The sequence below is a fragment of the Galeopterus variegatus genome, unplaced genomic scaffold (assembly GCF_000696425.1).
Source record: "Galeopterus variegatus unplaced genomic scaffold, G_variegatus-3.0.2 Scaffold1841, whole genome shotgun sequence".
In the NCBI taxonomy this organism is placed as follows: domain Eukaryota; kingdom Metazoa; phylum Chordata; class Mammalia; order Dermoptera; family Cynocephalidae; genus Galeopterus; species Galeopterus variegatus.
In genome coordinates this window covers 253,221-276,084 of record NW_007727952.1, presented here as the reverse complement: position 1 = coordinate 276,084, position 22,864 = coordinate 253,221, and the positions used below count along the sequence as shown (strand labels likewise).

At 49.5% G+C, this 22,864-nt stretch overlaps 2 protein-coding genes across 2 annotated transcripts in view; both read right to left on the bottom strand.

Annotated features, from left to right (window-relative positions):
* Window positions 1-6,562, bottom strand: part of C1R (complement component 1, r subcomponent) — an 11,455-nt gene extending 4,893 nt beyond the window's left edge. The window contains exons 1-9 of the mRNA XM_008579251.1: window positions 6,485-6,562; window positions 5,573-5,801; window positions 4,235-4,427; window positions 3,775-3,921; window positions 3,481-3,677; window positions 3,012-3,159; window positions 2,783-2,904; window positions 761-839; window positions 281-436 (exon numbers count right to left, since the gene is read on the bottom strand). Coding sequence (XP_008577473.1) covers window positions 281-436; window positions 761-839; window positions 2,783-2,904; window positions 3,012-3,159; window positions 3,481-3,677; window positions 3,775-3,921; window positions 4,235-4,427; window positions 5,573-5,801; window positions 6,485-6,486 — 1,273 coding nt within the window. The 5' untranslated portion in view covers window positions 6,487-6,562. The remainder of the gene's footprint in view (window positions 1-280; window positions 437-760; window positions 840-2,782; window positions 2,905-3,011; window positions 3,160-3,480; window positions 3,678-3,774; window positions 3,922-4,234; window positions 4,428-5,572; window positions 5,802-6,484) is intronic.
* A 3,699-nt stretch (window positions 6,563-10,261) lies between these two features.
* On the bottom strand, window positions 10,262-21,625 carry C1RL (complement component 1, r subcomponent-like). Its single transcript, XM_008579250.1, has 6 exons — window positions 21,543-21,625; window positions 20,778-21,006; window positions 14,993-15,182; window positions 13,563-13,682; window positions 13,346-13,420; window positions 10,262-11,556 (listed from the first exon to the last, which is right to left on the bottom strand). Exons 1-6 carry the CDS (start codon window positions 21,623-21,625, stop codon window positions 10,769-10,771), a joined length of 1,485 nt encoding a protein of 494 aa, XP_008577472.1. The 3' UTR covers window positions 10,262-10,768.
* Window positions 21,626-22,864: the final 1,239 nt, after the last annotated feature.

The window sequence follows — 22,864 nt, the reverse complement described above, 5'->3', positions numbered from 1 at the left end:
TGGTGGTGCTGGTGGTGGTGGTGGTGATTGGTGGTGGTGGTGGTGGTGATGGTAAGATGGGGCTGACTGTTTATAACATTCAAGTTTTCTTTACATCAGCCCAGGTGCATCCTCCTTCAAACCTACTAGATTCCTCTTGGCACTGTAATTTAGGCCCCTGAAACCGGTGCCCTGGGCAGATACTCTAATATACATTTCCTAGGGATTCTATTGGAAGAAATGTCAGAGGATGTCCCAAGAAGATGGGAGGCAGAAGCCTGCCATTTTCTTGGATCTCTACCTCGTGCAGACTCGCTGGTGCCGGCTCTGGTGTGCATCTTGTAGTACGGCTCATGGCAGGAGTACTGAATACGGGCCTCGTAGGTGTTCAGCCCCTGTGTGGTGCTGTACTGGAAGTCCCCATTAGGCAGGCTTCGGGGCTGCCCGCAGTCCTTGACTTGGAGAGAACACAGGGCAGTGTGAGAGCTGAGAATGGCTGTATTGGACCTTCTGTGTGGGGAATGTGAGGTGTGCCCGCAGAACAGGCTGAGAGCCTTAGAAAAATACAGCCAGTGGAGAGGACTCTCCCAGTGGCCAGCAGTTGGATGGGGTGAACTTCAGTTCTGGGTAGAGCCTGTCAATCCCGCTGAGCTGAGGGCTCACAGGTTCCTGAGACAGGCCACAGGCTTCAAAGGACAAGTCAGGGGGAGGGTCTCTTGGGTCCTCAAGGCTAGAGGGTGGGATGCCCCCAGGGGCAGACACATCCTGAGTTGTGACTTACTCTTGCACCTGGGCATGGCGCGATGCCACGTGCCATCATCCTGGCAGACAGCCGTGAAGGAGAGCAGAGCCTGGTTCCCCTGTTTGAGCCGAGGTTAGAGGTGCCGTTAGTACCAGGAGGCTATGCACTCCCCTTGCTGCCCTCCCCACGCAGCCAGGGTCGTGAGTACAAAGACGTCTCAGGCTCTCAGGCCTCAGCGCCCCCGTGACGTGGCTCCTTCTTCCTTCTCCCTCGCCTGTCCTCTCAGTCCAGAGTTACAGCCAGGAGACTGAGTCACACGCAGCAAGTCAGAGCAAGGGCTAATGATCTTCTCTCTGGACTCTTGCCTATTGCCATTGAGATCCAGTTGAACCCCACAATTTGTAATTTTAAAAAACCACAAGCCAGGCTGAGTGTTTTCTGTATTGAAACAGAAGACTGCTCTGGAGCAGAACCATGTCTCTCTACCTCTGCAGCACCCTCCTGGTCTAGGCCTGCAGCACTCAGCTCTCCCAGTTTACAGTTTTCTTAAGGGGAGGGCTTTTCCTAAAATACGAGTGCCACCCAGCCCCTTTCAAAGGTGCTCGGGATGCTAGTGTTTGCTAAGTGCTGTTGTCGTTGAATAGATTGCAGGGACAAGACCAGAAAATGTTCATATCCGAGTCACAGAACCAAAAAAACACCAGAAAATGGCACTCTTTGAAATAAAAAGTTATTGAACAATATGAATGAGTTTTACTAAGACCAAAAATCATTCCAGAGAGTGAGCCATGGAAAAGATTGCAAGAGGATGTGTATGAGAACCAGGATGTGCGAGTGAACTGTTGACGATGTGAGAAATAGTGGGACTTGCTTTAAATTCTATGTGAGTAACAAATGCAACGGTAAGGGCTATGGTGTAGGCAAGGAAGGGCTGTTACATGAGCAGACATGCTAGTTTCTAGTCTTCTGGACCCAGGACCCTCGACAATCCTCATGATGTTGCTGGAAGCATCTTGGAGCAAAGAGCAATTCATCAGGCTAACTCGGCCTGACCCAACAGGTACTTCAGAAAGTTCATGGGGGCTGGCTGGATGGTTCATTTTGGTTAGAACATGGTGCTGATAGCACCAAGGTCCAGGGTTCGATCCCTGTACCAACCAACCACCAAAAAAACAAACAAAAATATAAGTTTGTGGAAAAACAGAATTAAAAGACAGTACAAATCTTTCCAGGAACTTTTTGAAGCACTCTCATCAGCTCCATGAAGGCCGTGTGAATGAATATGCGTCTTTCTGTTTCACCGCCCACATCTGGAAGCTGCCTGACAGTAGACACTTCAAATGTTTGTTGAATGAATTAACAACTACTTAAGGACACACCATAGGTCTCTGATTCTGATTCGGTCTTCCCGATGGATCTATTGAACAAGGATAGGATGTCCTGTTCCGGGTCCCTGGTCAGGGGTAAGTCCAACTGTATGTTTTTAAAAAATAGCATTTTAGTTTACTAGCTTTTGTGAGATCGGCCAGTGTATAAAACCATGGTCCTTCCTGAGTCTGCAAAGCTGAGGACAGGAAGGTGGGCCTGGGGTGAGACCACCATTGTGCATAAAAGAGCCCTTGAGCAGGAGGCAGGAGACTTGGGTCCTAGTCCCTCTTGTACAAAATCACTACATGATGTTGGATAAGTCACTACATGTCCATCCTGCCTTTTCAGTTCCTAACTCTACAATGAGTTGTTGGACTAGGTCAGTAGTTCTTAAACGAGGCTGCACATTGGGTAGCATTAAAACCCTGATGCCCAGGCTGCACTCCAGACAGATGGAATCAGTCTCTCTAGAGGGGGACCCAGACATCAGTAATTTGTAAACTCTCTCTGTGTTTCTTTTTTTTCCCTTCTCTCTATGTGTTTCTAATGTGCAGTCACGTTGAGAGCTGGTGGAGCAGGTGGCTCTTCTAGCTCAGACACCTATGATTCCAGTCTAGGACGCTGTGGACCCATTCATCTGAATTCCTTGTGGGGTTCTGGGCCAACTCTCTCCCCTCATCCTCGGGCTATTACCTCCACAAGCTGGTAGCCTTGCTTGCAGGTGGCAATGAAGTAGTCACGGAACTGGTACTGAGGCTGCAGGTCCTGGATGATGGTAAACTCATCTAGGGTCTTGGGCTGGGGGCACTTGATGACTGGTGGGGAGACCAGAGGGCAGGTTTATTTCAGAGCCGCCTGTCCTTCCCTCTTCCCGGCTTCCCCACATTGCTGGCCAGCAAGGGAGGCCCCCAGGCAACCTTACTTTCAGTGGTGTAGCGCAGCTTCCAGCCCTGGCTGTCCCCTGACTCATCTGTGAAGAACAGCAGGTCTACAGCATTGCTGCTAGTGTCCAGGTCGGGGGGCCTCTGCTTCCCACAGAACTCGCCAATGTTCTTCCCGTTGGCATAGATCTGGTGGGGGAGGAGGGAGAATTATTTCTCCAGCTCGGACGTTTTTACACAGGGCCATCTGGGTATCAGCCTGGTGGCCAGGGTGGTGCTGGTGGTGCCGGTGGTGCTGGTGGTGGAAACCTGCCTTGCATATGTTTTCAGCTGAAGGTGAAAAAGGAAAGTACCCCCTTCCAGTTGTGTGAGAACTCGCCCAGCCCATGCATGATGCTGGTCGTTCTCGTCCCAGTTGGCCAGAGGGTCCAGGAGGAAGTAGGGACGAGAGGAACCGAGCGGGGATGGGGAGGAGAGGACGGGGTCTCTCAGGGGGTGGGCTGGCTGTACCTGCAGCTGGTCATAGGGGCAGTATACTTGCTGGTGGTCATCAATCTCGAAAGGCTCCAGGAACTTGAGGTGGAGGGTAAGGCCCCGCTCCACCCGGATGCTGTAGTTGCAGCGCAGGTTGGGGGGATAGGGCCGGGGGTACTCCAGGCTGGAGATGTAGCCCGTCGGCTCTGTGTACAGCTCGCTGCTGCACTCGGCTGTGAGCAGAGCCGGAGCGGGTCACCGGGGCTCTCCGGCTGACCCAGCAAGCCCCTGCTCGTTCCCTGCCTCCCTGCCGCACCCACCCCGACTCACGCTGGCAGGAATGCCTGTCTTTCTGAAGCGCATAGCCTGCACGGCAGGAACAGAAGTAGCCGCCAACGTAGTTGTGACACAGGTGCTGGCACTGGGGCTGGGGGTCCTCCTTAACTAAGTTGTGCTGGGAAGCACATTCATCGAGGTCTGGAAGGGATTGAGGAAACAAGGGTTACATTCCTGCTAGGAGATTTCTGTAGGGACTCTGGTCTCAGAAAGGTCCCTCATCAGAGGCCTAAGACAAAGTCAGCTCCTGGACCACCTGGCCTCTCTCATGCTCTCTGGGAGCTTCCCAGTGGGGACAGAGCTCAGGTTTTCAGTCCTCTTCTGGACAAAGCTCCTTTGAGGAGAGGAACAAGGAAAGCCAGGCTTTCGGCTTCTTTAGATTCAAGATTCCCCTTTTCTGGCCCTCATCCAATATGGCTGAGGCCAAAAAGGGCTCCTTCCAGGGGGCACTCACCCACAGCTTGGTAGTAGGCCAGGAAGCCCTTGTAGAACATGATGGTCCCATTCTCCTCATTGGAGAAGTCCGTGTGGAAGGTCAGCAGCATCTTGTTCCCTTGGGACAGAAATTCCTTCTTTCCCGGGGGGTTGCCCAGTGGGGACCCCAGTTGCCCACAGAACCTCCCCAGGGTTTTCTTATCAGCAGAGATCTGGTGGAGGAAGGAAAGGTATTGGAAGAAGACATGATGAGGAGTTGTGTCCCATGGGGCAGGCCACAAAGGTCCTCCCTCTCTTGCCCCAGTGTGAATCATGCCCTGCAGTGGCTCCCACTGGCCACTACCTGCTGGGCTCTGGCGGTTGCAAACTTCCCCAGGTGACTTCTGTCCACCCTCCCAAGTCTCCCATTGACCAACTCTTTGCACATTGTCCTGTACCTGCTACATCACCCCTTCCCTGTCCCGTCTCCCCCAGCAGCTTTCGGATCTCTCTTCATTCCTGCCTCCTCCGTGTCCTTCCCCTGGAGTGCTGGTGGTCTCTACCCAGCCTTCACATTCCTTCCTTCTTTCCTAGAGCCTGGACTGGCCACTTCATTTCCTGTCTTCTTAGTCTGCCTCACCTTATTCAAGCCATTCGTGCCCAGCTGAGCCTCCTGACACACTCAGCTGACTGGGAGCCTCCTGCATTCTCACTGTCCCTGCACCAAGTGCCCCCACGCTGCGGACTTGCCCCATGCTCTGGGCTGGGAAGATGTGCCGTTTTCATGTCATTCTCCCATAACCTCCAGGGGGGGCTCCTGCTAATGGTTGTTATTGGACATTCACAGGCTCGGCTTGACTCCTGAGTCTCATCTTTATTGGATATGGAAAGACAGGACCAGAACGGTACCCTTGGTTGTCACAGAGATGAGGGGACTGAGCCCACTCTCCTTGCTGGAGGCCGTGCTCCAGCTGCGAGCACACACGTCTCTCTTCCTCATATTCCTGTGTTCCTGTTGAGGCAGGCAGCCCTGGAGATATTCTCCATGGAAACAGGGAAACTGAGGCACAACAGTTTCCCAAAGACTCTCAATTAGTCAGTGGATGGGGTAGGTTTTTCTGACTCCTGTAGACAGTGGACTTTCTGAGGGCATGGCCTGTATTTTCCCTCCTCAGTGCTCACGGAGGGCCTCTAAAACCGGTGGGCACCCTGTCCTTGTTACCGCCTGGCTCTCAGGACTCAACTTGGCCACCAGCTCTCACAGGTCTGGGGCTATGTCTAGGGCTGAGCGTGCTGTCCAGGGAGGTCAGAGCACCAGCCTCGGGTTCCAGAGTGGCCCAGCCTTTTCTCCCCTCTGTCCACCCAGCCTGCCCCGTACCTTGACAAAGTCATAGTAACAGCCTTCAGAAGGCTCCAGGTCAAACTGCCAGAAGACGAGCTTCACCCTGTATCCCGTGGGGACTGTGATCACAGTGGTTGTCTCAAAGTTGTTGGGGTAAGGCTTGGGGTACAGAGGGGACATCACCTCCCCAAAGAGCTGCGGAGGGATGGGGATGGAGCCTCCCACCCTGCAGAACAGGGCCGACACCAGGAGGCAGAAGAGCAACCTGCCAAAAAGAAAGAGGGTGTCTGCGGGGCTGGAGGGGTGCAGCACCCTTGCTGTTTGGGCGGTGGCCGGGGCGGGGCATTCTCCTCTCTGCCCATTCTGGACCTCGCAGAGATGTACTTGGTGGCGGTGGGTGCGGGGGGAGGCTGACCTTTGCAGCTGCAGCAGCGGATATCACTCCCCAGGGCAGTGTCCAGTCCAGAGGTCAGCATGCTCCCATCTAACTCCCTCCCCAGCCTCCCCTCTGCCTCCCCCCATCCCTCCCCTCCCCTTCCCAGATTAGGACAGGCTGGGGTTTTCCAGCCACGGTTCTGTGAAAGGGCTCCTGAAGGCTCAGCAAAGCCCTCTGGGAGAAACCCTGGTGGGATTTGGGAGATGCACACAGAGGATCCTCCTCCTGGGCAGAGGGGGTCCTGTTTCCTCGCTGCCCCCTCTATGGGCCTGAAGGAAGAAAGGGAATGTGGCATTACGTATGTCTAAGGTCGCCTCTGGTCCTCAGGAGGAGGGATGGGGGTATGTGTTGGCGTGTGCACGCTCGTGTGCACATTGGAATAGATGAGGTATGTGGGGAGGGGAAAGGGGTTCCCGTTTCCCTGAACAAATTTGGAGCATGACTGCCTCCTGAGCCTGGGCTTCTCCCGCTGGCTTCTCCCTCCCTCCTCGGTGCCCACCAGCCTTACTCACATTTCTCCAGGCCCTGTTTCGGATGCGCAGCTCCCCTGCCAGTGTCTTCACGCACCGCGTGTGGAGGGAGTGATGCGGGGCAGGGAAGGGGACGGAGTGACCGGAGGTGGGGGAGGGCACCATTCCCGGAGGAATGCTGTAGGGAATGAACTATTTGCATAAACAAACAAAAAAATCTGAGTTTGCACTTTTAGTTTTGGTTTTGAAATCCCTGTTGCTGGTGCCACCTGCTGGTCTATGTGGGGAAGGGCTAAGGAGACGGGGGTCTGCATTTTTAGGGACGAAGAAGCCTTTGGTTGGAGGCCCAGATGCCTTGGTTCCTAAATCTGATCAGAATTCTCCCTTTTCAGAGGTTTTCCTGCTGCTGTGCTTACAAGGTTCCTATCGAAAGGGCAATGGGAAGTCACAGGTCCGGAGGACTCCCTTTTCTGGACTGCCCTTTTCCATTGTCCTTGTTCATCCAGGAGCCCTGGTCCAAAAATGGCCCGGGATTCAACACCAGGAAGAAGTGACAGGCAGAGTGGAGCAGAGGAGGGCACGGACCGAGGAGAATGGGGTTTGGCTGTGTTGGGGCCCTGGTCTTCATTTACTCATGCCTGACACTTAGACTTAGAATGGGCATTGCGATGTCAGGGTGACCCAAAGCGGCACTAGATTTTGAGGCCCTCCTTCGCCACCTCAATGAACTCAGGCCTGACAGTGAACTTGGCTCCCTGAGAAGCCAGAGCAGCTGCAGTAGGGCAGGAACACTCTCCCGTCCTCAGCCTCCGGGTCCATCCGACTGTCTAGGGCTTAAGCAAGGGGTGTGGCTGCAGAGCAAGAGTGGCTTGGTCTTTTCTAGAGGAAGTCAGGTCCCCGGGAGGGAGTAGGGGCTCTTGTCTCTCCTGTCCACCAGGCCATGACATCCTGCTTTAAAATTTTACTCTTTTCAGAAGCCTTTCTTCCCCAAGTCTCCATGGCTTCAAGTACCCTGTGGCACTTTATTTACCCTGCAAGATGCTCTGGCTGCAGAGCAGGGCTGTTTTGTTTATCTCCTTTATTAAATTAATCCCTCCATCCCTCCACCCATCACCCACCCATTCATCCATTTACGGGCTCCCTATTTAGTGTGCCAGGCACCCTCCCAGTCAATGGGTCGCAGGGACTCATGAAGATGGGGTAGCTCCCCATTAGGTGGTGACCAAGTCATCATCTCTAACTGAGTGCACTTAGAGAGCAGGCACACAGAAGATGCGAGATCAACCAAGGTTTGGAGGGTTTCTCTGGCAGGCTTTTGTGTTGGAGCTGAGGAATCAGTCTGATGGCCGGGCTGATCCATGATTTAATTACATGATCCATGGCCTTGTTGGGTCAGGAAAGATGAAAAGATAAGGGAGAAGGAAAAGGACCAGGTCAGGAGACAAGGAGTGGGAATCTTGTCTAGCAAACTGAGCATTAGCATCCTAACAGCAGTGTGTGTGTGTGTGTGTGAGTGTGTGTGTGTGTGAGAGTGTGTGAGTGTGTGGGTGTGTGTGTGTTTGTGTGTGTGTGCGCGTGTGTGCTTGTGAGAGTGTGTGTGTGTGTTTGTGTGTGTGCGTGTGTGTGCATGTGTGTGCTTGTGTGTGTGCATGTGTGTGCTTGTGAGAGAGTGTGTGTGTGCGTGTGTGTGCTTGTGTGTGTGTGTGTGTGTGTGTGTGTTGCAAGTTCATAACAGGGGCAGATGGACTGCTAAGGAGGAGGTGGTCCAAGAAGGTAAGTCTTAGCTGAAGCTCTCCTGGGGACTGTGAATTCTGTCCTGGTTTCATGCAATGTAACTGGAAAGTGGCAAACCTGGACCTAATTAGCTCAGGCCCAGACCTACCTCCACTCTGCCCAACCATTCAAAATAACGCTTTCTTACACCTTTCTTATACCCTTGACTTATACCAAGAATAGAAAGAAGAAACAGCCATATGAAGATTGCTCCTGATTTGTTTTAAAACCAGTATTGAAGACACTGTTATATTGTTCATTCCTCTTAGGATATGATTCTGGGCAGAAGAAAGTTTCTCAAAGTAATGACAGGTTTTCCTCTGGACTTCTATCTCTATCTCATCATCTGAATCTCAAGTTCTAGATCATCTATATCTAGATCTAGATCTAGATACACATATATAGATATGGGTATATCTTTTTTGCCTTGGCAGGGAGAAACATCATTTTTTCAATAATAAAAATAAATTAAATAAACGATAATGCTCATTAAGTAAAATTTAGCAAATAGGGAAGAATAGAGGAAAGCCAAACATCCAAAATCTTACCACCTAAAACAACCTGTTTAGTATTTTGAGAGAATTTTAAATAGTCTTGTGTATTGTGTATACATTTATTTTTTTAATTTTTTAAGGTAGGAGAAATATTTATTTAATTTTTCACAAGAACGAGCTTATACTGAACAAATTCAACCAAATAATATTAAGTGCAGTCTGTGTATACATTTAAAAAATACAAGTAACCACATGTAAATACAACTTTGAGCCTTGCTACTTTTCAGAGACATACTGAACCTCTGACCGTATAGCAACTTGACTCTTCTTTTTTGGCGGCTGGCTGGTGTGGGGTCTGAACACTTGATTGGTGTTATGTCACTGTGCTCTAACCAGCTGGGCTAATTGGCCAGCCCCAGCGACTTGACTCTCAAAGCTAATAAATTTGCTCTTCTGTTTTATGTTATTCTAATTCCATTGAAAAGTTGTATTTTATTTGTGTCTTTCACTGTAAACCACCTCAAATCTTTACTAAAAATTAAAGAGTTGGTCTTCTGAGGTGCAGCAGTGCTCTCGATGACGGGGGCAGGGACTGGGTGTCGGCAGGGACTTCCAGTCCAGTGCTGCACTCACCTAGGTGTCCACAGGAGTTGGGGCCAGCAGGACGGTGAGCCAGGTGGTGCCTTCTTCACAGAAGCAGGAATTCCCAGGGAGGGAGAATCTGTAAAGATGTGGGGACTGGACCGGGGAAGTGGGTGATACAGTAGGCCTTGAGGACAACAGACAGGTATCATGGCCTACTGGGAGGGACACGGCCTTTGCAATCACACACCAGCTATGGGACTTGGGCAAGTCACTTGATCTTCCTGAGCTTCAGTTTCCTCATTTGTAAAACGTGGACAATAACATATCCTTTGCAAACATGGTGTGAGAATTAAGTGAAATAACGTGTGAAGCACCTGGCGTACAGAAGGCGTCAAACAAAAGAGGAGCTGTCACTACAGTTGCATCTTGGAGTTGTGGAAGGTGGCAAAGGCAACAGCTTGAATATCTGAAGGCTGACAAAGGGTCTTTGCAATGTTTCAGAAACGAAATGCAATTACGACCCCTTCATCCATACTCCATTTGAACAGGGGGTGAGAAGGTGAGTCTTCCACAGGTGAGTGCAGATAAAGTGGGTGAGGGGGGTTCAAAAGACCTCCAGCGTGTAGCAGCTAAGGGAAAACTTCCCCCTTGCCCTCTGAAGGTTAACCAAAAATCAACTGACAAGATTCAGAACAGTAGGAGAAAGGGCATAACAAATTTTTATTTAACATTGGGAGGGGGAATTGCATTTTTATTAACATTAACTTTCATTTTATTTAACATTGCATGAGGGAATCGCAGGACAGTGATTGCCCAATAACTTGATGCGTCCAGAAGCTGTACACAGTCTTCACAGGGGTGAGAGGAGATATGAGTAATGATTTTCAGGACAAATGAATGAGCCCAAAGAACAATGGCCTGGGACCATGACTCTCTGAGCCCTGGGGGAGGTGGCATCACAGGTGCAGGAAGAAAGGCAAAAGTCAAGCCAAGACTGTCTCATTATGCAGATGAAACTATCTCAGGTATCCCCACAGCTGCCCTCAGAAAGAACAGACCTTACACAAAGGGCGGCCTTCACCAATGCGTATTTTCTTCCCTATAGAGGCAAATTTCTTCCACAAAAGGCAGCCTCGTAGATATTCTCGTTTTTCCAGTCCCTCTGAATTAGCCATCTTAAAACATGTCAAAGCAGTATACTTTGGGGGGAAAGGGTGCTTTGCTTCAGAAGTGAAAGTTGCTGAGCTGCAGGGGCTGCCCTGGGCGTGGTGCAAACGCGCAGGAAGACAGAGGGCCAGGACAAGGCAGCTGGGGCGCCGCTTCCCATCTGGGGCGGAGTGGGCCTGAGGGGAGGTGGACTTCTCTTGCACAGTGGCCTGCAGCATCAGTGACTTCAATAGGGACTCCCTGTCCCCTTCCCAGGGCTCAGTCCTTGCTCCCAACCCTCTCTCAACTGAAGCCTCTGCAGTGCTAGTCAGGAGCCCCAGGGTCCGTCCTTGCCGTCCATCACTCCCTTGATCCAGTCCACATAGTTGAGCACTTTGGTGTAGAAGTCATAGCCCTCGCCACACCCGATGCCCCAGGATACGATGCCTGTGGCCACCCAGCGACGGGAATGATTGTCCCATACCACGTAGACGCTACCACTGTCCCCCTGGCAGACACTATGCTTCCACATCTTGTCCCCTACACAGAACATGTTGTCAGAAAACACCTCAGTCCTCTGCCTCTCTCGGAGCCAGGCCTCACAGTCCTTCCTCGTGGCTACGGGGAACCCTGAGTATTTCAGCTTAGTAGTGAACCAGCCCATCTCCATGCCAAACCCACTGACATAGCCCAGCAAGCCACTGAGATAGAGGGTCTCGTTGTCGGGCAGACAGACAGGGAGGAGGTTGGGGCCCAGGGAGACCCTGTGCTGGAGCTCCAGGAGGGCGATGTCCCCGTTGAAGTTGTGGGACTCATTCTGACGGTAGTCTGGGTGCACAACGACACGGCGGACAGGGTATTTTCCCAGTTTCAGCATCTCCTCTATGTCTGTGTGGCCCAGGAACACATCCACACTCCGGTTCTTCCCGAGAAAGATGCCGTCCTTGGGGTAGATGGTGTGGGCGGCGGTGAGGATCCATCTGTCGCCCAGTAGGGCCCCACCCCCGCGACCGTAGATGTTGGTGAAGGCTTGCCAGGGGAAGTTGCCCAACTTGGCTCTGGAAGAACCAAGGGTCTTCTGGTTCTGGGCAATGGGTGTGACTGGCCGTCCACAGACTGGGAGAGAGGAGAGGTAAGTGTGAGCAGCTGGCAGCTGCACCAAGACACTTGGGTTGCACACCTCCTCCTGTGCAGTGCTGGGCAGGGAGCCTGAGGAAGGTCCCAGGTGTGGCTCTGCGTGGGGTCAGGGCTCTCACACTGATGCAGATGCACAGGTGGAGACCACATGGCAGGCGTGAGAAGCAAATCAATTCCAATGCTATTGGGCACATACCCTGGCCGGGACTCAGGACAGTGGACTGAGGGGTGGAGGACAGGGACGAGCACATGTTTGGGACTGGCTCTGTGGGGCTCTCCCTCCCGCCGCCTCAGCCATGTCTTTAAGCCATTCCTTTAGACTCATGCTGGGAGCATCCCCCTGGCCAAATCATACTGCAAGCAGAGTTTGTCTCCAGTGCCTAATGCCTCTGTTTCTGTGTCCCGTCCTCATTTGTGACATCTCCCACTCGCCCTCCAACCCGCTCCCAGAGCATGATGAGCCTTCGGGCCTCCCCTAGAGTTTTCTGTGGATCAGATTGGGTTAGGGAGGCAATGCTTTGACTAAAAAACGTGGATTTCAAAAATGGTGGCCATGAACCCTCATATGTTGCTGGTGAGATGAAAAATGGTGCAGCCGCTGCAGAAAACAGTTTGGTGGTTCCTCAAAAAGTTAAACATAGAATCACCACATGAGCCAGCAGTTCTATTCCTAAGTACATACCCAAGAGATCTGGAAACATGTTTTCGTACAAAAACTTGTACACAAATGCTCACAGCAGCACTATTCATAATAGGCAAGAAGGAGAAACAACCCAAATGTCCATCACCTGGTGAACAGACAAAATGTGGTATCACCATACAAAGGAGTATCACTCAGCCATGAGAGAGAGTGAACTACTGACACACGTTCTAATGTGGAAGAACCTTGAAAACATTATGCTAAGTGAAAGAAGCTGGACATAAAAGGCCACATACTGTATGATTCCATTTATATGAAACGTCCAGAACAGGCAAATCCATAGAAACAGAAAATACAAGTGGTTTGCCAGGAGGTGACGAGGGAGAATTGGAGGTACTGGGGGCTTTTTTGGGGGGTGATGGAAATGTTCCAGAATTAGTAGTAATGGTTTCACAACATTGTGAATACACTAAAACTTACTGAATTGTATATATATATATATATATTTTTTTTTTTTTTTAAAAAGATGACCGGTAAGGGGATCTTAACCCTTGACTTGGTGTTGTCAGCACCACGCTCACCCAGTGAGCGAACCGGCCATCCCTATATGGGATCCGAACCCGTGGCCTTGGTGTTATGAGCACCACACTCTCCCGAGTGAGCCACAGGCCAGCCCTGAATTGTATATTTTAAAGTGGTTAAAATGATGAATTTTATGTTATGTAAATTTTATCTCAATAAAAAATTTTTTTATTGTGTGGCATCTAGGTAAGGGGATATTTTGGGGACAGAGAGCCTGTCTGTTTATGCTTAAAACACACCATATGAAGACAGGGTTTTCTCCTATTCCAACCCCTCTGTCCCTCTTCCCCCTTAACTTGTCCATCAGGTTGATTTCCTCCATGCTTTGATTTTTTTAGACATATCTTGACCCTTGAGGAATAAGGGACGAGCTCCTTGCCTCTTCTTTTCTGCGCCTTCTTGATCACCTTTTTCCCTCATCTGCTTTTATCTTCCCTTTCTATTCTAAGGCTTTCCTTGAACCGTCTGTGTCCCATCGCTCCCAGTTACAGCTGAGGCTTGCTGGGGAGTGGCCATAAAAGCAGCACTGCGCAGGTAGCTACTCACCAGGCACACAATGAGGAATCTCCGGCCCATCCTGTCTGTCTTTCCAGGTCCCCTGAGCTGTGCAGGTGAGTGTCCCTGAGGAGCAAAACAGGGGAGGCAAAGAAACATACTCAGAACTGGAAGGTGCTGGGCTAACAGACCAGGTACTCAGAGGGCCTCAGGCCTCTGGTGGGATTGAGGCAGATGGAAGCCACTTCCTCAGCAGGTGGAGACTCACCTGCTGGCACTGCCTGATAATAGGGTTCCTGGCAGCAGTTCTTGGAGGGGTGGTCTCCAGGGGTGTTGACAGCCTCAGCGCCCCCACTGGCATGGCTGGTAGACTGACTACCATTCACAGCTATAGGCAAACAGCAGTCGTTAGGCCTCACACAGACTTAATATCTGGCAACCCAGGGGCTGATTTTGGCCCATGGCTATATTAGCTTGACCTGCATGCTGGGTTTTTTGTTTTTGTTTTTGTTTTTTTTAATTTGTAGCTCATTTTATTATTTTATTATTTTATTATTTTATTTATTTATTTATTTATTTATTTATTTAATTTTTTTTAAAAAGATGACCGGTAAGGGGATCTTAACTCTTGACTTGGTGTTGTCAGCACCACGCTCACCCAAGTGAGCCACCGGCTGGCCCAGTAACTCATTTGTTTAGAGTGTGGAGCTGAGAACACCTAGGTCCAGGTTTCTATCCCTGCACTGGCCAGCTGCAAAAAGCAAAACAAAACATTTCAACTAGTATTCACAGATCAGATGGTCAACACTCAAAGAGGGTGAAAATAATTGTGATAAGAATTAACACATGGTGGTTGGAATGTAAATTAGCAAAACCTTTTTGGAGGGAAATTTAGCAATATCAAAATTACAAATGCAAATATCTTTTAACCTAGCATTTTTATTTCTAAGAATTTATCCTAAAGATATTCTCACACATGTGTTCAAAGATGTATATGCAAGGATATCCTCAGTGGAGGAACAATTAAATACATATGTTCATCAATCAATGATACTATGTGGTCATTACAAAAGCAGGAGTCAACGCTAACCGTATGAATATGGGATGGTCTTTAAGACAGATCACTGAGTGAAAAAGTGCCAAGTTTAGGACATTGCGTATAACATGCAACACACACACACAATTTATCTTCTAATGGTATAGAATGTCCTTGGAAGAATACCCAGGAAATGGAGAACAGGGCTGCTTCTGGGAAGGGTACCAGGGACTAAGGACCAGCGATCACAGAAAGACTCACTTTCTTACCATGCTGTCTTTTTTCTTTTTTTGAAATTTTTATCTTGTGCATGTGTTATCTTTCAAAAAAAAAAAGTCTGTCATCATTTAAAAGTCTAGAATTTCACTTTAAAATCTGAAATTTTGGTTTCTCTTGAAAAATGAGATGATCCACAAACACTGGGCCTGTTGATCTGCCTGGAAATAACTGCTAGAGCTGGGCAATGGCTGCCCCTTACTTGGGCTGCTCACCAGCAAGGTCAAGGCTGGGACAGGGCTGGGACAGGGAAGGGGTTGGGCCCAGGTGTCCCTGAATCCCCCCGCCTCAGCTGTCACTCAAGCTTCCACTTGTGGCTTCAAGATACCAGGGGCCATGGCTTGGGGCGGAGGCTCCTTCCTGGCACCCCCAGGAGGGACACTCACCCACAGCTTGATAGAAGGCCAGGAAGCTCTTGTGGAGGTGGGTGGCCTTGTCCTCGGAAGAGGAGTGTGCGTGGAAGGTCAGCCGCAAACTCCTCCCTGAGGACACAAACTCCCTCTGGCCAGGAGGGCTGCCTAGAGAGGAGCCCTGCTGACCACAGAACCGGCACGGATCCATCCCACTGGCTGAGATCTGAAAGGGGGAGACAGAGTGAGGGGGCGGGAAGGTGTGGGGTGAATCTGGGGTGGTCATAGGGGCATATCCTTGGCGCGACTCCAGCACTGTCTAGAAGGTCTGCACAACTCTGGGGCTTGGGGTGCTCACTTCGCGGAGCCTTCCTCAAGCTTCCTGTTCCATTACTGACTGCAAGTTTCTTCCAGACATGACCACATGCTAGAATATCTCTAGCCTACTATCATTATCTCATAAAACGCACCACGTGTTCCTTCTTCAAGAAGTTCCTGAGCACCCCACGGCTCCCACAATAGTCACTGGGTTGGAAGTTCTCAGAAGGCAGGGGCCGCATCTGTTCTGCTCAGCACTGAGTCCCTGATGCCCACATGGTGCCTGTAGCACCTCGGCTTTGACCCAGCAACTATGCAGATGCGAATCCCTCCCACTCAGCTTCTCCCCCTGCCCCCACCCCCAGCCATCACCTTCTACTTCTCTGAGTAACTTTCCATGGCCAACATCTGTAAAGCAATAAGACCCTCTGCAAAGACTGAGACTCTGGGGTTCCTGCCCTTTCTTCTTCTTTTGGGGTGCCCCTCCTCTTTCCCCATGATCTGTAAATGAAGCCCTCGCAATGGGTGGGAATCTAAGGACACAAAATGTACACAGCATGGGTACACTGGATGTCGCTTAACTTGGTTAAGTTCTTAAAGCAAGTTGTCTGTTTCAGTCTCCTTCTGACTGCTTCACCCCTAGCTGAAATCCTTTTCCTGTGGGTTCCTCACCCCAGGGAAAGAACGACTTGGAGGGAGTTCCCCGGGCCCAGGCTTCATGCTTCACCTGTTCTGGGCACACAGGTCACCGCTCAGCACGTTTCATTTCTGACTTTCGTACTGATCCACTGCCCTGGGTTCTTGCCAGCTCTCCATTCCCTCACTCTCCACACGTCTCAAATTCCTTCAAGGCTCCATCAAGCCTGTCCTGCTATGACATGTCCCAATACTGATCTTTTCCTTAGAACATCGACAATTGTAGCTCTCCACATGTAAGAGACCTGCCTCTTGAGGAAGAAGCATTTTGGTATATAGGAAACTGTCCTCGACTGATCTCCTTGGTTGTAAAACCCTCCAGTTTTCTTTTTACCCATTCTCATGAGTTGTTAGCTAAATAAAATCACTTAGGATTCTAACTAATAAAGGAGAATGAATACAAGACTGGGAGTCATAGGACCTGCATTAAATTTCAGACTTTGCTCCTAACTCCCTGTGTGACCTGAGGGAGTTTCTTAACCACTTGGGATCTCAGTTTACTTTCCTATAAAATGGTCTGTGAGGCCTCTTCCAGCCAGGGCAACATCATATCCTGGGGTGTTCTCCGGTATCTGCTGTAACAGCAGTGGCGAGCATGATGCTAAGCACCTGCTCATTCACCTCACTCTGTTGTGGGTCCTGCACACACAGCAAGCTTGGATTTCATTCATTCTTCCATTTATTCCTTCCGTAAACATGTGGTGATTATGTACTATGTCTGCAATACTTTACTAGCTGCTGGGGACCCAGATATGACTAAGGCATACTTCTCTTACTGATGAGCCCACAGTCTGGCCAAGGATACTGACAAGTAAAAATTGAACTAGACTTTAGTGTGATAAATTCTACATTTGAGGTGTGTGTGTGACTTGGCCAAGAGGAGGGAATCCTATTCCTGAACTTGAACTCCCTCAATGACAGGAAAGAGTTAAGCTGGGATTAAAATTTTCCATGACCTCCCACACGGTGCCAGCACCTCGGGGCCTGCCCTGGGATCCGGGGCATGGAGAAGGGGACCGAAACCCCCTCCCACAACCAGGTACACCATGCCAGCACCTCGGGACCCACTCAGAGACCCGGGGCATGGAACTGAGGATCGGACATTCTCCACAACCAGGCACACTGCCAGCACCACGGAGAAGGCTAAAAACATCTTCTCTGTGTGGGTGGCCCACCCACAGCCACCACGATAACCATGACTGCAGCGAAGGTGGCTAGATGCCACAACCACACAGATGGTCCACAGCCACTGGAGTGAGTTGACACAAGGAGAGTCACCAGCAGAAATAAAGAAAAGAAGAGGATGACGGAAGAGACATCTGCTCTATGATAGTATCGGGGGACTGATCACGCCTCTCAGCATTGGACAGACCATTTGGGCAGCAGATTAACAGAGTAACCATTATTCTTTCAGAGGGAGAGAAGAAATCTAGGGTGATTAGAGTGGGGAGGGGGAGAGAAAGGGGGATGGGGCGGGATTGGACAAGGGGCATAAAGAATAATTACAATTTGTAACAATATATATACTAGTAATATTGATTTGATCCACATATCTCAATGTTGAAACCCAAAAATATGTATAATCAATTTTGATTCAATAAACATTTTTTAAAAAGGTTTTTTTTTCCCCATGATTTAAGAGGAACAAGGCTCATGGGCTGAACTGAATAAAGCATAGTTCTGACTGGTTAAATCTGAAGCAATAAATACGGGCATTTATTATCTCTTCTTCCACCTCAAACCCCACTAAACTGACAGCAATATACATAATAAAGGACAAAAAAGTGAGAGAAGATGACAAGTGTTAACATTTTGGAAGAAAAAATGGAGGAAGACAGTGGCAGTGAGCCTGTGAAGGTGGGAGCCTGAATAAAGCAGGCAGGTTCTCATCACAGAACACTGGAAAGTGTCAGAAATTGGGGGACCCCGAGGATAAGCATGAGGGAAGAGCTGACAAGGGGACGACAGACAAAACCTATGTTGGGAGACCTCAGAATCCTGGATCCTCTTGCCACCTGTGTATCAAGGTAACTCCCTTGGTCCACCTGGCAGAAGACCTGAGCTTGAACCAGAAACCCTGGACTCGGGGTCCCTAGACACACTTGACAGAGAAGGTCAATGCCAGTGCTGAAAACGGATTCAGTGAAAGTCTACCTATCAAGCAGTGAGATACACCTCCCTCCCCCAAACCCTGTCCCCAACTTGTTTACCAGAATGCTGGGAGCCTGGAGCAGGAGACCGGAGGAGTCCTCTCTGGAGAGTCTGGCTGTCCCCAAATAAAACACTATTACATACTGACATGTGGGAAGTCCCCAATAGCACATTTAGGTCACCCTGTTGATAACCCTATTTTCTTTTTTTTTTTTTTTTTTTAAAAGATGACCGGTAAGGGGATCTTAACCCTCGACTTGGTGTTGTCAGCACCACGCTCAGCCAGTGAGCTAACCGGCCATCCCTATATGGGATCCGAACCCGGGGCCTTGGTGTTATCAGCACCGCACTCTACCGAGTAAGCCACAGGCCAGCCCATATAACCCTATTTTCAAACCTGTCATTTGACATTTAGCTATCCACACAGAACTTTCAATCAGCATTTTAGCTTCACTCTTAAATATGAATGAACAGCCAAGATGATCAGACATTGTAGGAAAGTCTCTAACATGAAAAGAACAGACCAAAGCAAACAGTAAAAAGGAACTTAGATGAAGTACAGATAATATAGGGAACAGAAGGTACATTGAAATATAATCCAAATAGAAGGAAAAGACTAGATATTGCATCTATAAAACAAGAACAATATTCTATAAAAAGGCACATTTAGAAAATAAGAATGAGCCCTTAGAAATGAAATAATACATCAGCAGAAAGAAACCACTGGGATTTAAAGATGATGAAATCTCTCACAAAGTATAGCAAAAGACAAAGAGATGGAAAATAGATGAGAACAGAGAACAGAGAACAAAACTAGGACATCAGTCCAGAACACAGAAAGAGGGCTGGTCAGTTAGATAAAAGTTGGTTAGAGCACAGTGTTGCGACTAACACCAAGGTCAAGGGTTCAGATCCCCATACCAGCTGGCTGGAAAAAAAAAAAAAAAAAGGAGTTCTAGAAAGAGAAAATAAAGAAAGCAGGTGTTTGGAAATTATTAAAGAAATAATACAATAATGTTCTCAGAATCGAAGGACTAGATTAAAAGAGTCTCTAGATTAAAATAACCTGTCCAACCAGTGGAAAAACCACCTGCATCAAGGCACATCACAATGGAAGTTCAGAATACTGGTAATAAGGAAAATATCCCAAAAGTTCTAGAGAGAAAAAAGTAAGTGTCAGTAATAACAATGGCATTATATTTCTTAACCATACTAGAGCTAGAAGATAATACCACCAAAATTCTGGGAGAAAAGGGCTCCAATCAGAATGCTATACCCAGATAAACTATCCATCAACTGTAAGGGTAGAACTAAGACACTCAGGGACATGTAAGAGCCTCTAAAATTTAGCCTAACATACCCTTTCTAAGGAAGCTGTTGGAGAATGTGCTCCTCCAGAATGAGGGAGTAAACCAAGAAAGAGAAAGATATGGGATTCGGGTCCAGCATAGGACAGGTCAAGGAGACCCCCAGAATAAGGGAGAAAGGAACTTCCAGAATGTGTGAAGGCTTAGAGAGCAAAGAACTCAGACCGTGGAAATGAATCATAAAGAGATCTTCAGAAGGGGCATCACCAACAAAAAAGAGGACTGACAGATTGAAATTGTGCTTGAGTATAAGTATTGGGACATACTCAGGAGGATTTACACTCCTGGCCAAGAGCATGGGGAGTGTAGCTACAGAGAGAACTAAGCAAATTAAAAATCAAAACAAAAACAAACAAAACTTCCCAAAGAACTCCATGTAATTATTGACTCCTGGGAAAGCCAAAAGTTGGAGAAGGAAGGAAATATAATTACTGTATACCATGTGTTCAGAGGTGAATACTTTACAGTCATAATAATGTAAATCATGAATATACATTTAACTAAAAATGATAATGTAGGTAAACTGGGAGGATGGGGGAGGGGAAAGTGAGTGGTGGAAACAGATGGCTAGCCTTCATCTTCTATAGTCAGAAGTTAGTAGAAAATATGAAAAATAAATAATAGAATAAGCATGTTGTTTATACACATGAAGGTAAATACCAGATGAAACAGCTACATGAATTGGAAATTATTGCCTTGGGGAGCAACAATCAGGGTGGGGAGGAATGGAGACTGCTGTTTTTCATTATAAGCTTTGGGGTACTCTGATTTTTAAAAGAGTTATGTGCATGTCTTATTTTGATATAAATTTAAACCAAAAATAACGTCAAGTGCTTTTTAAAAATGTCCTTGTTCGGAATAATGCCCTTGTCATATGAAGTTTTGTGGGAGTTCCTCTAAGGTAAACTGAACGGTTACTTAATCTTTTATTACTATTTATGCCCAGCTTCCTAACCTGACAGAGCAGACACTCAACAATGTGAGATGACTTATTTTTAGCAGCTGATGTGTGAGTCCCTGACCTTTTACCATATAGATCTGCAATATCTGCCTGTCCTGCTGCTGTCTCTTTTGCTCTGTGGGGCCCAGGTGGTAGCTAGGGACAGAGATGGTGGTGGGAGGCTGTGCCCTGAACTGGACAGACCATTGCCCCCAGGTAAGCTGGGCCCCAGTGCCCTGGACTTGTGCTCTCCATCCCTCCTCTAGATGGGCGATTTAGGGTGAAGCCACTTTCCATGTCCCTGGGAGGCCCCCTCCCCAGAGTCCCTGCAGGGCTCCCCCCAGCTCACTGTGACAGAGTCTCCTTCACAGTTCTGGGATGGCTCCAGGTAGAAATCCTGGAAGACGAGCCTCACAACAAAGCCCTCTGGAGCCTGGATGTCGGTGGTGCCCTCCTGGCCTTTGAGATATGGCTCCGGGTACCCAGGGGATGTCAGCTGCTGGGGTAGCCGCTGGGCCAAGAGGACCGAGCCCTGTGTGGGGCAAGCCTGGAGGACTCCCCAGAGGAGCAGCCACCACCTATGAAGGAAGGGCAGGGTGAGGCCTGTGATACTGAGGAGTCGGGCAGGCGATGCTGGGGATCGAGAGGCCTGGTAAAGGCAGGGGCCAGCAGCTGTGGCCTCAGCGCCTGAGGCCTGGGCACCTCCTTCCCGCTCCCTTCCTGCCCCTCCCGCACCCCAATGCCCACAGCCTGAGCTCTAGGGCCGAGGCCTAGGACCAAGTCCTCCACCCTTTGAGGACATCATCATTGCTCATCTCCCTGGAGACTCTCATCCAAAGTTGAGGGTTGCTTTCAGCTTCAGCAACTCCCACCCGACCCCGGGATCTGAGGGAGCAATAGTGGTACAAATGCGGGACATTTAAAATTTTTCCGGCTCAGAGCACCGAGCAGGACCACCCCCAGGGAAGGCTGCTAGAGGCCACAGGCGAACTCCAGGACTGGTCCGCATTACCGCCATGCGCGTGCGTGTTGTGTGAGTGCACACGCCATGCACGTGCCCCACTCTCCCCTCTCCCCACCTTTCCTCCTCTGGCTCTCCACGGGGCACACTCACATCTTGCCTGGGCAGCTTGTGCAGTGGGGGCTTCTCCAGAGAGAGTTCCCCCTCTCTGGGACCAGGCATCTGGAACCGGACATCTGGGAGCTGCCAGAGGACTTGGGCCAGGCCAGGGCACAGGAGAAGGCCCTGTGGGGCAGGGAGGGCGGAGAAGTTACTGGAAATGAGTTAAGTAACTCCTCAGGTTCCCTTTTTCTAATTCTCTGAGTTGAGCGCCACCTGCTGTCTGGAGGAAAAACTTCTCCAAAACCACGCTGGCACTCAGACCAGGGTGGGAGGGCACTGACGCTTGACTCTTTGTACTATTTAAAACAAATGTGTGCCATGTACATGTATCACACATAGTACGATGGCTTCTTACAGCTGCTGCCTTTAACTGGCCGTGTCTCTCCCTCCCTGACCTTCCCAGTCATTTACATTATCAGCCCACTTCTTGTAGACATTGAAGTTTGCGGCCCGTGAACTTGAGATTTCCCTCCTCTCCCTCCTTACCAAGTATGGGTGGGGGTCACGTGTAGGTATTCTTTTGCGTCCTGCCACGCCCCTGAGGCTTCTTGTCCATCAGGGTCTGCTGGGCAGAGCTGGGGTCTAGCAGATGGGTCCCTGAGCCCCCAGCCTCAGCTGTCACTCAAGCCTCCTTAGACAGATAGCAGGGGCCATGGCATGGGGCAGAGGCTGCCCTCCCCACACCCCCAAGAAGGACAGGGCTTGGTAAGGGGCCAGGAAGCCCCTGTGGAGGTGGGTGGCCCTGTGCGCAGAAGAGGCAGGTGTGTGGAAGGTCTTGCATTCTAGACACACACACACCTCCCACAGAAGAATCTATTGCTTCCTCCATTTTGCATGTAGTGATATGGGTCCTCACAAATGCAGCAGGTCACAGACCCAAACAGAGTATGTTCTGGATCTTTGATTTTTCCAGACTAAAAAGGCTCAGGAGAGCCACAGTCCATGGTTTCAAGGGAGTGGCAGGAGAGGGATGATATGGACAAACATAACTTTCCAGGCACAGCCTTGGGATCGAGTCTACCCTGTCTGCCATACCCCGACCCCAAACACACCTGGGGATAATCTCCCATATTCATCTTCTGAGGAGCATTCTCCTCTGATTGGATTTCTCCCCCCACCCTGAGAGCACTGAAACCTGCCCTCTCACATAACACTTAGAGTCACCTGGGCACCTGGGAAGCCAGAGATGCAGCCACAAGGTGAACAGTGGGACCAATCCCATGACACATGTGTTGGGAAGAAACCAGCTAAAGATGTCTGCAGAAAAGGAGGAGAAAGACCTTTAAAGGAAACTCCTGTAGGAGGTAGGATGA

Coding starts and splice junctions, on each gene's coding strand:
- C1RL (XM_008579250.1), bottom strand. CDS start 21,625: ATGTCCGGTTCCAGATGCCTGGTCCCAGAGAGGGGGAACTCTCTCTGG. Junction 13,683..14,992: donor GGCCTTCTATCAAGCTGTGG/GTGAGTGTCCCT, acceptor GTTTGCCTATAG/CTGTGAATGGTAGTCAGTCT. Junction 11,557..13,345: donor GATTCCTCATTGTGTGCCTG/GTGAGTAGCTAC, acceptor CCTCTCTCCCAG/TCTGTGGACGGCCAGTCACA.